Source organism: Falco naumanni, chromosome 19 (assembly GCF_017639655.2).
Source record: "Falco naumanni isolate bFalNau1 chromosome 19, bFalNau1.pat, whole genome shotgun sequence".
NCBI classification, from domain to species: domain Eukaryota; kingdom Metazoa; phylum Chordata; class Aves; order Falconiformes; family Falconidae; genus Falco; species Falco naumanni.
This window is the reverse complement of record NC_054072.1, coordinates 5,563,584-5,580,345: the sequence shown is the minus strand read 5'-3', so window position 1 is coordinate 5,580,345 and position 16,762 is coordinate 5,563,584. Positions and strand designations below refer to the sequence as shown.

The 16,762-nt window shown below is 40.0% G+C and overlaps 1 protein-coding gene across 6 annotated transcripts in view; it reads left to right on the top strand.

Annotated features, from left to right (window-relative positions):
* Positions 1-16,762, top strand: part of NSD3 (nuclear receptor binding SET domain protein 3) — a 52,520-nt gene that overhangs the window by 26,911 nt on the left and 8,847 nt on the right. For 3 of the 6 annotated variants that reach the window (XM_040618146.1, XM_040618144.1, XM_040618145.1), the window contains 11 exons: positions 487-532; positions 1,114-1,244; positions 1,812-1,940; positions 2,620-2,746; positions 3,154-3,351; positions 3,944-4,114; positions 8,355-8,504; positions 10,882-11,038; positions 11,621-11,823; positions 12,274-12,386; positions 13,169-13,438. In XM_040618146.1, coding sequence (XP_040474080.1) covers positions 487-532; positions 1,114-1,244; positions 1,812-1,940; positions 2,620-2,746; positions 3,154-3,351; positions 3,944-4,114; positions 8,355-8,504; positions 10,882-11,038; positions 11,621-11,823; positions 12,274-12,386; positions 13,169-13,438 — 1,695 coding nt within the window. Of the gene's footprint in view, positions 1-486; positions 533-1,113; positions 1,245-1,811; positions 1,941-2,619; positions 2,747-3,153; positions 3,352-3,943; positions 4,115-5,772; positions 7,008-8,354; positions 8,505-10,881; positions 11,039-11,620; positions 11,824-12,273; positions 12,387-13,168; positions 13,439-16,762 lie in introns of those variants that run through there. The other 3 variants (XM_040618148.1, XM_040618149.1, XM_040618150.1) reach the window with 3 other exon arrangements.

Genomic DNA, 16,762 nt, shown 5'->3' with positions numbered 1-16,762 from the left:
GTCGCTGGGTGCCTTGCAGCACTCTATACAGAGAGAAAATCCGTTCCCAGGAGCTCGAGAGTGCATGCTTGGTGGAAGTGCCTTAAGTGGCGATGCATTCAGTGTCTCACTAACCTGAGTGTCATACTGTTAAGGGGAACTTGTGCTTACACAGGTGTGGGGTTTTACAAAAGCATCAGGGTTGGCTGTCAAAACAAACCCCGCTCCTGCCTGCTGGACACGGATAAAGCTTTGCTGTCATCTTCATGCCTAAAGGGAGTGATTGGAAAGGACCTTGCTAGTGAACGTGTGGCTGCCTTGTCTCCTGGCATTCAGCGTAGGCAGCTAGGATTAAATCCAACAGGACACGAAGGCTGACACTAAGAAGGGGATGACAGACTACATCTGAGTTCAGAGATGCTAACCGCTTAAACTTAAATGTTTTCTTTTTAATACTAGGGAGAAAAATTCCTCTGGTTTTAATTATGGATTTTCCTATTCAAACAGGTTGAAATGGTTCCACTGACAGCAGTGAAGACAGGATTGCAGAAAGGTGAGTTACATATGAAAATAAACTATTAAAACTGCCTGGCTCATCACGCTTCGGCAATGGTTTTCATTCTATGTAAACTGCAGAGGTCTTAATGCTTTCTGGTGGTGATCGTGATAGATGCTGATTTTAATTTATCATGTGAGGGTTTTTGGGGTGTGGGGTGGTGGTGTTCGTACGTTGCTAGTTGGAAAGATAGTGTTTGTTAATGTGCTGTAAGCACACAATAGAAGTCCTTCTGGATGTTTCTTAGAAGAAAAAAAAAGTCTTTGCTTAGCCATATATTAAAGATCAATGATGAAGAGGTAATCTCCTAAGGGTTTATCTTCTGATACAGACTATTTAGTAGCTTTCTCCACTATGTCAGCATGTTCCGAAACTTGGCAGAAGGTCTTCCTGAGGTGGTTTTCAGTTAATTAGCTTTTCAGGGAGAGTTAAACTAGTATCAAACTTGCAAACTGAAAATTAAGTCTAGCAGCTAAAGTACAGTTTCAGGCTCTCTCTCATCTTTCTTTTTTGTTTGTTAGTTTTAAGCAAAAAGTTGAGAACATACATTAAAACTAATTTTAGTATGTTGTGTTAAGGTGCCAGCGAGATTTCAGATTCTTGTAAGCCTTTAAAGAAAAGGAGTCGTGCCTCAACTGATGTAGAACTGACTAGCTCAGCTTACAGAGATACATCTGACTCTGATTCAAGAGGACTTAATGATTTACAGGTAAAGGCACATTGTTTCTCACAGGGACTTGTTTGTTTATCTGCCAGTATAATAATAAGCTTTTCAGTTGCCTACGTCTAAATACATGCACCCTGTATTTTCGACAAATTTCATGTCTTCTATTGTCTAAAAAATAAAGCCTCATCTTTTTCTTTCTAATCTCCTCCATTGTATTGATACAAAAAAAGATGCAGCCTTTCTTTACGAATTTTTCCTGCTTCGTTGTCTGGCAAAACATTAGTTTAGGTCACTGACTCTGCTCTTTGGTAGGTTGTTAGGTTCTGAGGTTTTGTGGGAATTGTGGGGTGCTGCTGTATGGTGGTGTCAAACTGAGAGGTGTCTGGAAAAAATAAGATATCTTTATGGGTTTTTGGCTTGCACAGGTAAAAAGAGATGTCAAGAAGGCAGCACTTCTGGTACCATTCTAATGAAATTCAGCAACTTTCAGGGACTCCTGTATCTCTTGACATAATGATCTTTAATCAGTGGTGACAAATGTTTTTTTCACAATGTGGTTGTCCTTTGGAAGTGTCTTGTTTGAGTGCCTTGGATTTTTCCTCTTTGTAGGGTAGTTTTGGAAAACGTTCAGACAGCCCATCAGCTACCGCCGATGCTGATGCTTCTGATGTGCAGTCGGTAGACTCTAGCTTATCCAGGAGAGGAACTGGAACAAATAAAAAAGACACTGTTTGTCAGGTAAATGATGGTAATGACAAGAAACAAATGCTAAAGATGTATCATCCATTTCTATTAGTTTGAGCTGACAGACTTTTCAAATTGCACTACTTTGTTTTAACCATGTCTCATAATTTGACATCTCGGAGAAAATATCAAAGCTCTTAAGAGTTTTTGCCCCAGAAATGATTCATAAGCTGTCCTGCATGCTAGAAAGCTCAAAAGCTAGAAAGTAGTAATTAATCCATACTTGCTAGCATAAGTAGAAGATGTAGATGTCATTTTCTGCCCCATTTGAAGATTCCAGATGGTCTTTCAGGATAGGGCAGAGTGAGAATTTTCCAGTATTTTGGAGGAAAAATCCTGGAATCTTCTGGCCAGTTCCCTGATCAATAGTAAGGGAACAAGCTGCTCTTGTCTTCAGGTGCATGAGAAAGAGGAGTTCAGATGGATCATGTAGTGCCTCTCCTATCTCTGTCCAGGCTCACGCTGTTGTGAGAGCAAGGTGTTGGAAGTGCTTGGGTTGTCTTCAGCCCAGAGACTTACCGGGTCTGCTGTGGGACGTAGGCCAGTTCTCCTGCCTATCCTAGCTCTGAGAAGATTTCAGCCAGTTTCTATTCTTCGATAACACCCGGTAGTCATTTGCATTGAAGTATGTCAGATACCCTTTGTTCTCTGATTAGCTGTCTGCTTGTTTAAGATCTGCGAGACCTCTGGCGAGTCTCTGGTGTCCTGCGAGGGCGAGTGTTGCAGCGTCTTTCATATGGAGTGTCTTGGCCTGAAGTCAATGCCTGACGAGAAGTTCATCTGCACTGAGTGTAAAAACGGTGAGTGCCTTCCTCTGAAAAACTGGGAGGGATTGCCTACCCTGCTGGGGAGCCATATTCTGGTCAGAGCAAACTGTGATGGTAAGTGTCTGTGTTCTAACTGTGGGTTTGGGTTATTCTGTTACTTTTTTTAACCTCTGAGGCCAGATTCTCATTTTCCAAGTACCTTGTAAGAAAAAAAATATAAATAATAAACTGCTTAGAGTTTTACTCAGAATAAGGGACTTTTATCTAAACGGGAATTGCATAGTTATTGTGGATTATAGTAACCAACTTACCCATGTGAAGGGAAGGAGCCTGCGTTGCTCAAACCAGTGTAACTTTGCTTCAGAATGCTTTTTAACAACATCTGTATCTCGAAGAGTTGGCTGTTAACAGTTGGGCTTCCTTATTCCTTCTTTTACAAGGAGAACATACGTGCTTTTCATGCAAACTTCCTGGCAAAGATGTGAAGCGCTGTTCCGTCAACACGTGCGGTAAATTTTATCATGAGGCCTGTGTTCGCAAGTTTGCCACTGCTCTGTTTGAGTCGCGAGGGTTTCGTTGCCCACAGCATTGCTGTACTGCCTGCTCAATGGATAAGGATATTCACAAAGCAAGCAAAGGTGAGAACACAGCTGGCTTTGCACAGCATGAGGAAACCCAAATGCATCATCACAATAACCATGACTATAACTCTACTGTCTGTGATGCGGTGTGCGGCAAGGAACAAGGGTTTCCTTCTTAATGAGCTCGTTATCTTCAGTCTGTCAGGGGTAGGAAGACAGCTGGCAGCCTGAGACCACTGCTGAAGTATAGCTGGATCCGCAACACTTAAAGTCATCTTTTGTTGCTGGGTTTAGAAGCCAAGGGTTAGTAGTGCAAGGCCGAGGAATGGGTTTTTTTAGAAGGTAGTTGATAGTGGCCTGTGGAACAATTTTTTTTCAAGAAAAAATCCTTTTAGAAATTAACCAAAATATTTAAACAAAACAAGTAGACTCTAGAATAATTAAAACCATGTATTTTTTCTCAACAGAGTTTTAAAGTGAAAGTTAAGAGTTAACTTTTCTGAAACTTATTTTTTAAAATGTGAATGTTTGTTTTTAATCTAGTACTCTGATTGGAATAAAAAACAGCCTTGCATCTGTCTGTGGTGTCTTCTGCCATATCCTGACTCCAGGGTGACATGGTGCATTTTTCTGCATTTGTATTAAACAGGTCGCATGGTGAGATGTTTCAGATGTCCCATTGCCTATCACTCAGGAGATGGCTGTATTGCTGCAGGAAGCTTGTTTGTGTCATCCCACATTCTCATCTGTAGTAACCATTCCAAAAGGAATCACTCCTCATCAGCTGTAAATGTAGGCTTTTGTTTCGTTTGTGCAAGAGGTGAGCACGCTTGTTTTTTCCCCTGTTCTATAGTTCTGTGGTCACTTGTGCAGTTTAGTGATTAAAAATAATGTATTGCATAAAGAACCCCTCCCTTAGGGCTCTCTGGGATTTAAATGCTGCCTGTGATGATTTTTTTTTTTTATTTTTTTTTTTTTTGTCGAGAGTTCTCATAAGACTTCCACTTGCTATTTCGGTCCATAATATTCGATATTCAGAAACAGCGATAGGTGCTCAGAAGGCCTACTTGTTTTGCCAGTAGGAAAAAGTGGATGCCAAGCCCCCAGTTTCAGCCATTGCAAGCTGAGAAGGGATGCTTGTGTTATTAATCACTGTCAGTTAAGCAGAAGGGGATTCTTTCACCACTCACAAACTTAAAACTGTATAAATTTGTAAGGCTGAAAGGATTTACTCGTGAACTAGCAAAGTTAATTTTGATTTAGAACTACCATCACATTTGAGAACTTTGAAACAAAACCATTCGCAATACTGTATAAACAGGTTTCATGCTGGGATTTTCCATATGCCAAAGTTCTCTTTTCTTTTTCCTTCCCCCTCAGTGTCGCCCCCCGCCCCCCCAACTTGTTGCTTTTATGGCTCTTAAGTCACTAGTCTTCTGTCAAATAGCAGGTTGAAAAGTTTCGGTGCATCAGTTGCTTTAGTCTCATAATGCAAAAATACCTTTGTTCTCTCAGATTAATCCAAGTGGCATGGTTAGGTGTTTTAATAATAATATGTGTCTTATACAGTATTTCAGAAGTTTATGTTGGATGTATTCTTCTCAGCAGCTTTGAAAGCCACTAATAAGGAAGTGAAAGTGTTTGAAGTTACTTGTTTGCACCTGTGTTCATTCAGTTGGAGGTTTAGTATGGGAAGATTGCCTTGAATTTGCAAGAGCAGAGTAGTAAAGATGTCTGAATAGGAAGAGAAAGATGGTGCCAGAACTACTTCCTTTCTACCTCTGTCTTTTCTTCCACTTTCCTCTTTCCCAAGTAATTTAGGAGCCATCACAAAGGACTGAGTTTAAATAAAATTAAAAAAAAAAAAAAAACCACTTCAGAAGCTCAGAGAGAAACAGTAAGTTTTAGACTGAGCTTTAAAAAAGGTCCTCTGAACATGTAAAAAGATGTTTACAACATAGTTCAGTGTTTCTCCTTTTGTGGGCTTATTCAAACATTTTGGGGCCACCCCAACGTGTGACACGTGACATCAGCATTGCACAGATGTACACATGCAAATCTGACATAGTGTCTTTATGGTCTCTTATTTTAGGTTCTTAGGTAGCCCTATATATGTTTGGTGTTTAATTTTGGTTGATAGTAGTACTGCATGTACAAATGCAGGGTCTGAACAACAAAACCAAGCCAGCTGCTGTCTCTTTGAAACAGAGCTAGCTGAAAATGCGTGATGTAGCATTCTGTTAGCAGACAGGTGTGTTGGGGCATTCTGCATCAGACGTGAACTCTGAGAAAAATGAATACCTATCCTTCGATATTATTAATTTAACCAATTCTTACACCCAAAAGTCCAACATAAATAAGTGGAAAGAAGTTGTTTGTTTTCTAGAGCTAGAGTAGGGTCATTAAAAACAATTTCTCTGGTGGGTGGAGCAGTTCCATAATATTTTCAGCACTTTGGGTTTATGTTTTCTATCTCAGTTGTCCGGAGTCAGTCTGGTACCAGGATCAGATAGAGGTTTATGACAGAAGAGTTTCTGTGGATCTTCCCTGGTTTGAATGTCAGATTAGAAATGTCTCTTAGCAAGGTCCAACGGTGGCTTTAGTCTGCCCCTGTAAGTATTTACGTGAAGAATTCTGTACAGTAGGATGATGTCTTGTCCTGCTCCTACATGAGGTAGGTCATGGGATCTTAGTTGTTAGAGCACCGTGCTGATGTGAGTGTTGCTGATCTTGGTTATCAAAGCTGTGTTTATACTGAGGTGTGAATGGAAAGCAATGGCAGGCTTCTGCCGTTGAGCTTATGCTAAATATTTTGATTTCTACCAATTTCAAAACACTGTTAAGCTGTAGTATCAAAATTCATGGCATTATACAAACCAGCTAAATAAATTTCTTTGAAGGTGTACTTTATTAAACCTGTGGCCAGCTACTACCGATGCCTGAAGCTGAGTTAAGATCTAAATATCATAGAATGTACTTGTATAATCTATGTACTACATAGATTATAAATCTGTAGTAGTTTGTTACAGATACGTATGAAGGTGAATCTCCTTGAGAATTCTGTGACACAAAGGTGTAAAATAGAGGCCTCCTACTTGTCCTGGGTAAAACCTATTTAAAAGCTTTGTGAAAAGGAGTACCTGCTATTTGGTATCCATCTTGTATATACATCACAGGAATGAAAATTTAGGAGTAGAGTTCCAAAACTGAATTACAGTAAAGGAGTTTTATGCTTGCTGAAGATGCAGACATGCATTTATCTCTAAAAAAATAAATGAAGTGCAGAAGAAAACTTTCATGCTTTTTTGTTTTTTAATTCATTTGACATTGTTTTAGTAATTCTGTTTATACCTGAATCTGGCTTCATCAGAGATGAAACTACAGAAGTCTGTATTTTCTCCTGGCAATATAAGTAACCTCTGAACCCCAGCAGATGGGATTTCCTGTCCTTTATAGTCTCTGAATCTTAGTTCTGAGAACTTGAAAAGTTATAAACTGCTACCACTGACTGAATCCTCTGTATTTTACAGCAGCTATGTACTTGTTCTACTAGAAAATTTTTGTGGGGTTTGTTTCTACTAGGCATAGCTGGAATCAGGAGCCAGTGTGCTTCACCGACGAAAGATTGTGCAAGGTTTACATTTAGCAAAGTCCCCCGGATGGGTTGATTTGAGTCCTGTCTAGTCATATGTGGTCAGCATGAGGGACATAAGGTGAGGACAGCATCTGTGGCAGGAGCACTGACAGTACCTGCTCAGAAAGAAATGGGGAACTGAATGCTTTAGAAATACTTGGGCATCTCTGTGTGAGAATGGTTATTTAATTAGCTGTAGTTGATACCAGAAGGAGAGACTTTGTGTTTAGATGCAAAGCATTACTGAAGTGATAAAATGTAGATATGAGACAATTATAAAATATACAAACTTGCATATCATGAGGTACTTGAAGTACGGTATATTTTAAGACTTCTTATTCACCTTCCTGGAATATCTGGCATTAAGCACGTTATAGTTCACCTAATTGCATGTGTAGGTCATACTTGTTTTATGAATCCTCCCAAGGACATGTTTTCCAGGTAGGCTGACACCATTCTCCTTACAGCAGTTTTTTAGGCACCCCATTTCGAAAGCTTCTCTACAGCACTCAGCTCTGCGTGTGTCCCACAAGGGAAAGAATTGGTGGCTGTCTTGGTAGCTCATCTTCTCTGTTTCTTTGGGTCCCACTTGCTCTGCTCTTCCCATGAATCTCTGGCCGAATGCTTCTGATCTGTAGCTATGGGGCTCCCACTGGGGCTGCCTGGCTCTTTGGAGCAATGAGGGAAAACTCTTCTTGGTGGAGAAAGACAGAGAAATCCAGACACATCGTTTGGAGAAAAGGCATGTAGGAGAATAGAGTGCTTGACTGCTCCAAAGCAGCAGTGGGAGGGCAGGGTTGGTGGAGCTTTCCTTAAAACCAAACAACATAGGGCAGAACTTTCATCTGTTCTTTCCCCTCTGGTGCCTTGCAGAATCACTGACCCCTCTTGTTATTTTTTTCCGATGCAACTATAAAGGCAAAACACTTTCATAGATAGTATCTGGGAGATAGGTTTGTAGTAAATGGGGTGGTGAGTTCTTGTATACTACGTCTGCTTTTTCAGCTTGTAGCCCCAGCTATCAGCATGACCTTTGATGCAGTGACCATCATCCCCCAGCTCTTCACATCAGCTTGCTTTTTTCATTTGGGAGGGAGGGTGGATCACACAGCTTTAAAATTCTTTGCTTTTCTTGTGCTTTTCTGTAAATGCACAAATTAAGAGTAAAAGCACAACTAAAATTCCACTTAGTAGCAGTTTATTCATCCTAAGTTTTTCCAGTTAAGTTTAATTCAGTCTCTCCAATACATAACCTCTTTCTTAGTGAAGAAACTTTCTGTCAGACTTTTCTTTTTCTTCGTTTTATCTTTTTTTCCATTCACACACATATGCATTAGAGGTGTTCATTTGATTTATTTTATTTTCTCCTTTATGGAATCATGGGTAGTTTCATTGCAACTCATCTCTTTCTGTTTGTTTCGTATAGGGTTGGTAGTGCAGGATCATTCAGACCCCCTGTTCAGTTCATATGCCTATAAGTCCCACTACCTACTGAATGAATCAAATCGTGCTGAGTTGATGAAATTACCTATGATTCCTCCTCCTTCGTCAGCTTCCAAAAAGAAATGTGAGAAAGGTAACCAAAATAGTTTCTTTCTCTTTAATTTACTTTCGCTTTTTCTATTATTTCTCTCTCTTTAAATCAAATGAGAAATGTCTGCTTGTCAAGCACCACTTATTGCTTTTCAGTAAACTTCACTCATTGATTATTGTGAGCGTGTGTTCATGTTGTTGGCAACTTTTTTTTATTACAAAAGGGCTTAAAATAATTGCTGTCACTAAATTCTCCTTGAAAGAGGTTAAATCATTTTGTATCTGGCCTAGGCTATTCCAGCTTCAGAGAAGCTATTTACACAGTAATGTGAAGAGGAGGCAAATAGAGCTTGATACTGTTGCAGTTCAGTACTTACCAGGGTGATGTAAAACAGCTTCTTAAATTGATTTTATGTATGGAAGTATAGGGGGGATGTTTTGTTTCAGACCTTCTAGGTAGCTTATGCAGAGCCTGAGAGAAGAAAGGATTTTTCAGGTTGAATGAGGGTGGGTACTGTGTCCATCCAGAGGGCGGCCGAAGGGGGAAGGCAGTGAGGTTTTGCCTGCGTATGTGTCCATTAGCCCTCGGGCCTCATGTTCCACCTCGGTTAGCATGGGACAGCCAGTGCTCCTTCCCCTCCTCGCAGGACAGGTACTTGCTTTCTGAAGCAGCGCCGCACGTAGGAATGGCAGGAGGTGCTGGATCACGGGGGGACGGGCTTTCTGTCCTGTGCAGAAACCCCTCAGCTCCAGAGGAGAGAGGTCACTTCATTCTGGTGTGGGTGGTGCTGTAGCATCTCAGAATACCTCATGGGGAGATAACTGTTGTCTGTATAAAATACTCAGATGTAATATTTTATTCCCCACAGAAATTTGATTTCCCAGGAGTGTTCAGAAATGGTGCCTAATTAACCATTCTAAAGTTAGGTTATTTTGAACGTTGCTAGATTGATGGCTTTCAGTAGTTCCTGTAATTCCTGAAAACAAAAATTATTTTGAGCCCTCTGCTTAGCTTGAGCAATATTTTACTAATGCATCCTGAGAGCAAACTGTTGGGTTTTTTTCTTGCTTAGCACTGAAAGTTTTGTTTGATTTTGTTTGATTTTTTTTTTTTTTTTTTTTTTTTGCATCTCTCAGCATTTTACCATGTTGGATAGTGTTTCAGTAATTTACACTGGGTCTGTATTTCCTCTGAAATAACATTTGCAAAAATTTTTAACTTTTAAAATTTTACTATGGGTTTGGGGAGTTCTGGAAAATCCATATGGATGGATTTTACTGGTTTTTAGCAGAGGAAATACAGTATTGGTCATGCAACAGATTTGTTTAAGGAATGCTTATTGTGACATGCAACAAACGGTTAATGCAATGATCTTTTTGAAAGTCTATAGGTGGACAAGATTTTCTGATAAATGTTTGAAAGTTACCATTCACACTTTTGATACTGTAATTGAAAATTGCTTTAAATACTCTCAAGTCTCTCCCAGAATTTGAGACACACAAACTTGTTAATTTTTCAAAAATTTATATAGCTATAAAAGTGTGTGTGTATATATATTTTTTATACTTATATAAAATACTACAATATGTGTAATGTTTCCAGTCTTATTGTATGAGCTGCCTTGTTTGCTGAGGGTGGCTTAAAGATGTGCTGTGGCTCTCCACGTTTAATACATCTGCCAAAATACAAGCCAGCCAAAACAACTTTTGTCCAAATAAGTGTGAACTTCAGAAATTAATGTGAACCACTGCACTAAGATTTCCTTTGTGCGCAAAAGCAGCTTTTGGGATGGGGACAACTTGGGTGATGTCTCATTCTGCATTATTTACTGTGCTCATACTGGCAAACTTTTCTTTTTGTGGAATAAACACACTTATTACAATTCCTTTATAATGTCCTTGGTACAGAAAAGCATTGATCAACCTATAGGCTCCGGGGGGGTTTCCATGCACACTAACGGATTGCTGGGGGATTCAGTCATAGCAATGTTGATTGAAAAAGTCTTTCTTAAAAATTTGGGGTTTTGTCATTGTTTTGGCTGTCACCAAAGAAATAAACCAGTTTTGGTCATCACCAAAGAAACAAAACCTAGTGGCACTACTTTCAGATGAAGGCTTCCTTTGGGAATGTTGCTGCTTCTGCCAACTTGCTTCATGTTTAAAAAATACTCAGCTGCTTTTTTGTGTATCTTTGATGCTGTTAAGAGCCACAACTGGCACATTAGAGGATTGTGCTGCACAGTTGTTTTTTTTTTTTAACCAACATTGTTTACTTTGACTTGATCCCTTTCTTCTGCCATTTTTTTCTGTGGGGCAAATGAGAATGTAGAACAGAAGATTTAAAATGAATGTCAATTGCTGTGCACAGGGAGAAGCAAATCCTTACTTCTATAAACAAAGCAGGGTTTCTTTGTTTAAAGGTGGAAAACTGTTGTGCTGTGAGTCCTGCCCAGCTTCCTTTCACCCTGAGTGTCTCAACATAGAAATGCCTGAAGGATGCTGGAATTGCAATGACTGTAAAGCTGGCAAGAAGCTACGTTACAAGCAGATCGTTTGGGTCAAGCTTGGAAATTACAGGCAAGTCTGCAATTTTTGGTTTTTAATGCTTTGGATGTTTTTAATGTACTGTAGAATTACAGGAAGATAACTCAGAGCAGCTCAGTCTTCATAAACAAGAACTAGAAATACAGTAATTCATCTGCTTTGTGTCAGACATCAATGTCACATTTGAAATTAAATTCTCCTGCTTTTTCCAAATAATGATGTATACTTGATTGTGCTTACATTTGCTTTATACAGCATAATAGCGATATGGAAAACCAGAGGCTGTCTTAAAGAACCAAGATGTCCTAGCTTGTGTTTGCTGTTAGTCACTTGCAGGAACACAAGCATTTATAGGTGATCTTAGAAACCGGCTCTCATGCCACATATGTTCTCAAAAGGCTTTTCCAAAACTTTGAGTAAGAACTTCTCTTGTGGTTTGCACAGTGCTTCCCAAGTATTGCCAGCGGGAGCCTCGATTGCGTAAGGAAGGAGTTCATTTCTTTAAGAAAGGAAAACTGGCTTTTATTTCTCAATCCAGTTAGGCAAACTCAGAAGCTAAGGCTGTGGTTCAGGGAACTTATATTTTCCTTTTTTTCCCCCCCCCCTACTTTTCAGGTGGTGGCCAGCAGAGATCTGCAATCCCAGGTCTGTGCCTCTCAACATACAGGGCCTCAAACATGATATCGGGGACTTCCCAGTATTTTTCTTTGGTTCACATGACTACTATTGGGTACACCAGGGCAGAGTTTTCCCTTATGTTGAAGGAGATAAAAGCTTTGCTGAGGGGCAAACTAGTATTAACAAGACCTTCAAGAAAGGTAAAATCAAACAAAGTTTATAGTGGTTTATGACAAAAATTCCACGTGTTTGTGTCTCCATCACCACTTAACCTGCATGGGAATATTATGTGACTAGTGTTCTGTGTTCACGTAAAATTGCAAACATTATGTAGATCCCTTGACTGCAGATAAAAATGTTTCTTTAAGTGCCTACTCATTGTGTACTGTTGTGGGCAAGTTCATTTCTTCCACAAACTGGGAAATGTTAAGATGGAGCTTGGGCTCTGCTGCATGGGATCATTGTTCAGTACCTACTGAAAAGTACCTGATGATAGATTCATTATATACTGCAATAACTCATTTTTACCTTGTGTTTTTGCTTATAGAGCTCTATTCCTAGCTTTTTTAAAAAAATAAATACATGTGTGTGTATATTTGATTAACAGCAGCTGGTGCTAATTTCTTTCTATTTTGAACTCCCTTACACAGCACTTGAAGAAGCAGCAAGGCGCTTCCAGGAGCTGAAAGCACAAAGAGAAAGCAAAGAAGCGTTAGAAATTGAAAGGAATTCAAGGAAACCTCCACCTTATAAACACATTAAAGTGAGTTGGCTTCTTTCCTATTTTTATTCTATGCATGAATAAGCTATGTGTTTAAACTGGTATTTGCAACAATTTGAGCTTAAGGAAGTTCAAATAAGTCATTTTGCTGTGCTTTGCAGGAATATTTTGTTCTGTCTTACTGTGCTAAAATGTTTTATGGTACTGTATTCATGAGAGAGTTAGCAGCTGAAGAACAGTTTTACCTAGGGTAGAATTTTGCTGGTTTGCGAGCTCATCTTAAGTGTCTTAGATACATGCTGGCTATTGCAATTCACTGAACTTTAACACTGACCTCAGCAGTAGTAAGAATATACTGACTGCTCATCCTACAGCAGACTGCAGCAGTTTTGGACGCACAGGACTTGGTGGTGTCCCTTTTTAATTTTTTTTATTTTAGTTGGAAGAAATCCCAGTGATGTACTTGATCAAAGTTTGTGTGCTTTGAGTTCCTGAACCAGTAATTTTACTGGGGAGAGAGTCATGAGTTTTAATGTTCTTCAATTGTTTACTGTTGGCTTCTCTGAACAGTGTATGTCCCCAGGTAAGTTAGCAGTAGAGTGGCAACTACAGGCTGTAAAAGCCCATGCTTCTGCTGCAGAACTGCAGAAAGTATACTTGTTGTGACACACTGTCCTTCAGAAAGGTCTAGAGGAAAAATTAACAGTGTAGTCAGTGTTCTGCCGCCTTGTGTCAGTTGATGATTGCCCTCCAATAAAGCTGTTAGGTCTGTGTCCTTTGTGCATCGTCTTCACAATTTATTCTTTTTTTGCTTCGTTCCACAGTCCAACAAGGTAATAGGGAAGGTTCAGATTCAGGTAGCTGATCTGTCAGAAATCCCTCGCTGTAACTGCAAGCCATCGGATGAGAATCCCTGTGGCCTGGAGTCGGAGTGTCTGAACAGGATGCTGCAGTATGAGTGCCATCCCCAGGTGTGCCCAGCGGGAGAGCGATGTCAGAACCAGTGTTTCACTAAAAGACTCTACCCTGATGCTGAAATCATAAAAACTGATCGACGTGGATGGGGTCTCAGGACGAAAAGGAGCATTAAAAAGGTAGAATTACAAAGGACATAGGTTGTGATAGCCATCAGCATGGTTTTATGTGAAAACACTGCAACTCTGTACCTCTAAGCAAATGAATACAAAAATGTCAGCACTTGCAAGTAAATGCTTTGTGTTGAAAAGACATGAAACTTCTGTAGCTGAAGCAGTAATGGCAAAATTCACTTTGCTGTTTTGACATTAGTGTCTTAACCTTGATGCTTAGAGAAGAAAAGCAAGTTCTAGGTGACCGGGAATTCTGCTGGTGGAGGGAAGTGTGTTTTCTCACTGCCTGCAGGGCAAAAAGGTGGAAAAAAGTAGTCTGAATAATGTTCCCTAAATAAGGCCATTAAAGATGATGAAATCTTAAAGCAGGTGAATTATTTTGCCAGCCCTTTTTTTTTTTTTTTTTTTCTTCTTCCTCTTGTTTTTATCATACGGTCAGAATATGAGAGAAGCTCAAAGGTTGGATGGAGTTGGCTTGAATTGTGAGCCCCTTTTCAGGGGGCTATTAAGTCTTTCCATTTGCCTTTCCTTTTTACGCTGTTAACACAGCAACATGCTGATGGCATTTTCCTGTTAGCTGATTACTTGGAGTGGGGGAGTTTGCGGTATTCCTCATAGAGACATCTGGTACAAGTCAGCTTTCTCACCCGCTTGGCGTTCAACTCTTCAGCCTGGATTTGTTTCAGAAGAACTCGCAGGAGATTATTAATGAAATGAGGTGATCAGGCTGCATTGGACGACAGACTTCAAAGATTCTTAGAAGTTCAAGAAGGCAGAGAAGAATAATGAAGATGCGGAGATTTCTGTTGATGGAAGTGATGCTGCTGTTGTAACAAAAAGCAGCGGGGACTGATGAGCCTCAGGAATTGTTACAGACTTTGGCTGAAATACTAGAATGGCTGGTGTCTTTAGGAGGATCTGTGGGGTGCAGTCAGTGAGGAGTGGAATGGGAATATTCTTCCCTGACTGTCAGAAAGCCATTGGATGTGGATCACTTTGGTTTTCCTTTACACTGTATTTCTGGCAGTACTGGTCTGGGTTTCAGGTAGGATATGCAACAGTTGATACAGAAAAACAAAATCTTACACTTGCATCTCTTAAGTATGGGAATCCTCGTCTAGCTGGACTGCAGTCTTGCTGTACTTCAAGGCAAGTGTGAGGATGGTTGGCCTGGATTTCACCTCTGCTTTAACTTGCCAGGCAGGGGAATGGATCTGGTGGACGAATGTGTGTTTTGCTCTTGCTCACGCAGGCGTCATTGTTTCTGAACAACGAGATGGCTAAGTGTACCTGAAGAGTAGAAGATGCATTGGGCACTTTAAGGCTTCAGAACAAAATTGTGTTTGCAGGGTAGCCCACATCCTCAAGACTCTGCTCTAGAGAACTCTTTTGCTCTTGGTTGCCTTCATGTTTTCTTCAGTTCGAATTTGCACTCAACAGCAACAGTATCCTGGAGCTTCTCATTATGAGGAAACAGGCCATAGTTTTTGGTGGACTGGAACTTGATGTGAGGATGCTGCTGCTCTGCTCTGTAGAGGGAAGGTGGCTGCCCTCCAGACTGCGCATTCTGCTGTGATGTTTTGGATTGCATGATCACTGTGGGATGACATGTTTAGCTTCCAGTGTAATCAGAAAGTATAGAAAAAGCAAAGAGACCCTGAATTGATTCTTTCATTATTAAGGAATGCGGTATTTAACTGTGCACAGGTAGTGCATAGGATAATCTACTGAAGAGGTCTTGCAATGTCAAAACGAAGCTTCGGGCTTACGTATGGCAATTTCAACTGTGAATTCTTTGCTTTCGTCCATTTTTACTAGACACCTACCTCCCTGGCTTTTTAAAACATAGTTTACAGTCTCTAGAAATCTGAGCTAGAGAAATACTATGTAGCAGTTTGTGACAAGCGTGCATGTAAGTAGGGTGGTACTGGAGGTGTTCTAACAGACCAGTTTTGGTGAGGATGCTGTTAACCACTCCATCGGTTATAGGCAGAAACTTCTTTCAGCCTATGCACACCTGACTGATTTGACAAGTAGCTAGAGGAGCAGTGGGGAGGAAAGCTGTATTTAAAAACCTTTCAGTACACTACAATTATTCCTGTCCCAAGTACCTGGTGAATTTTTATAGCAAGTTTTGGGTGTTTTTTATAGTGGAGTTCCCGTGAATTTAGCGTGCAAACTTTATAAATGCATTTGTCTCCTGTAAGAGCTTTGCTGAAAACTGGTGGGGGTTCTGTTGACCTGTGCAGGTGTTCCCAAAACTGCCAGGCTGAACTGAAAGCAACTTGGCAATGAAGGGACTTGGATGCTTCTGAAAAATTTAGCCTAAATCAAAGGGGAAAAAAACTTAAGTGACTTTTATCTTGTTAATGTGTGTTAGATAACTGAGACTTCCAAACTGTAAATCAGGCTTAAGGAGTGCCAGGCTTCTCAGTCATTTAGGTGAATTAGGTCTCGGAAACATGACCCAAATTGCCTGATTTCTACCCTTATTCCTTTCACTTACCGCTTTCTTCACTCTTGTTTGGGTTGTGACAGCCGTGAGGCAAGGGAGCCCTGTCACTAAGAAGTCAGTTGTTCAGGCATCTGCCCCGAGCACAGCTAACAGGGTAGTGCTTGTAACATACAGTATGCCAACATGTTAACAAGAGTTTTTCTTTAAATACCAGGTGCTTGTTGGACACTTGAATTTGAGCATTTCAAATAGCTATTTTTAACAGTGTTTTAAACCATCAGTAAATGGCTGTCTTGATAAAGTTGTGCTCAGTGCTGAGTATTGACTCCCTTGTATCAAGGTACCAATCATATCCCAGCTCTTCTGAAATCCCTTAGGTAAAAGTTGAGAACAACCTGTTGGCCTGGAGGGCTACTTTTAAACACGTTTGATTTATTTTTTTATTATTATTTACAATTTTTGTACAGTCTGTGCCTCATTAAAACTCTGTTACTGCAAATCTGAGTTTATTGACTATTAAAGTCCTAATAAAAGTGAAGCATGTAGTGAAAATACATGCCATTGTAATAGTTCACATTTCCTTAGGATTCTATGAATATTGTCTCATTGTCCATTTAAAAGAAAGCATGAAGTTTCAAAGGATTCTAGAGAACTGACAAGTAACGTTTTTTTATAGTGAATATAGAAACAGTGCTTGGTTCTGCTTTTTGGGTGGTTCTCATTTTGGGTGGACTTACTGCCTAGACAACAAACACCTGGTGCATGTGTTCACATTTTGCCTACTAGATGGTTAAAGTATATTTTTATAGGAAATGCTTTTTTATGTGCTGCTTTACTACTTCTTATGATGCTAAAGCAAACACGGATTTCTTATT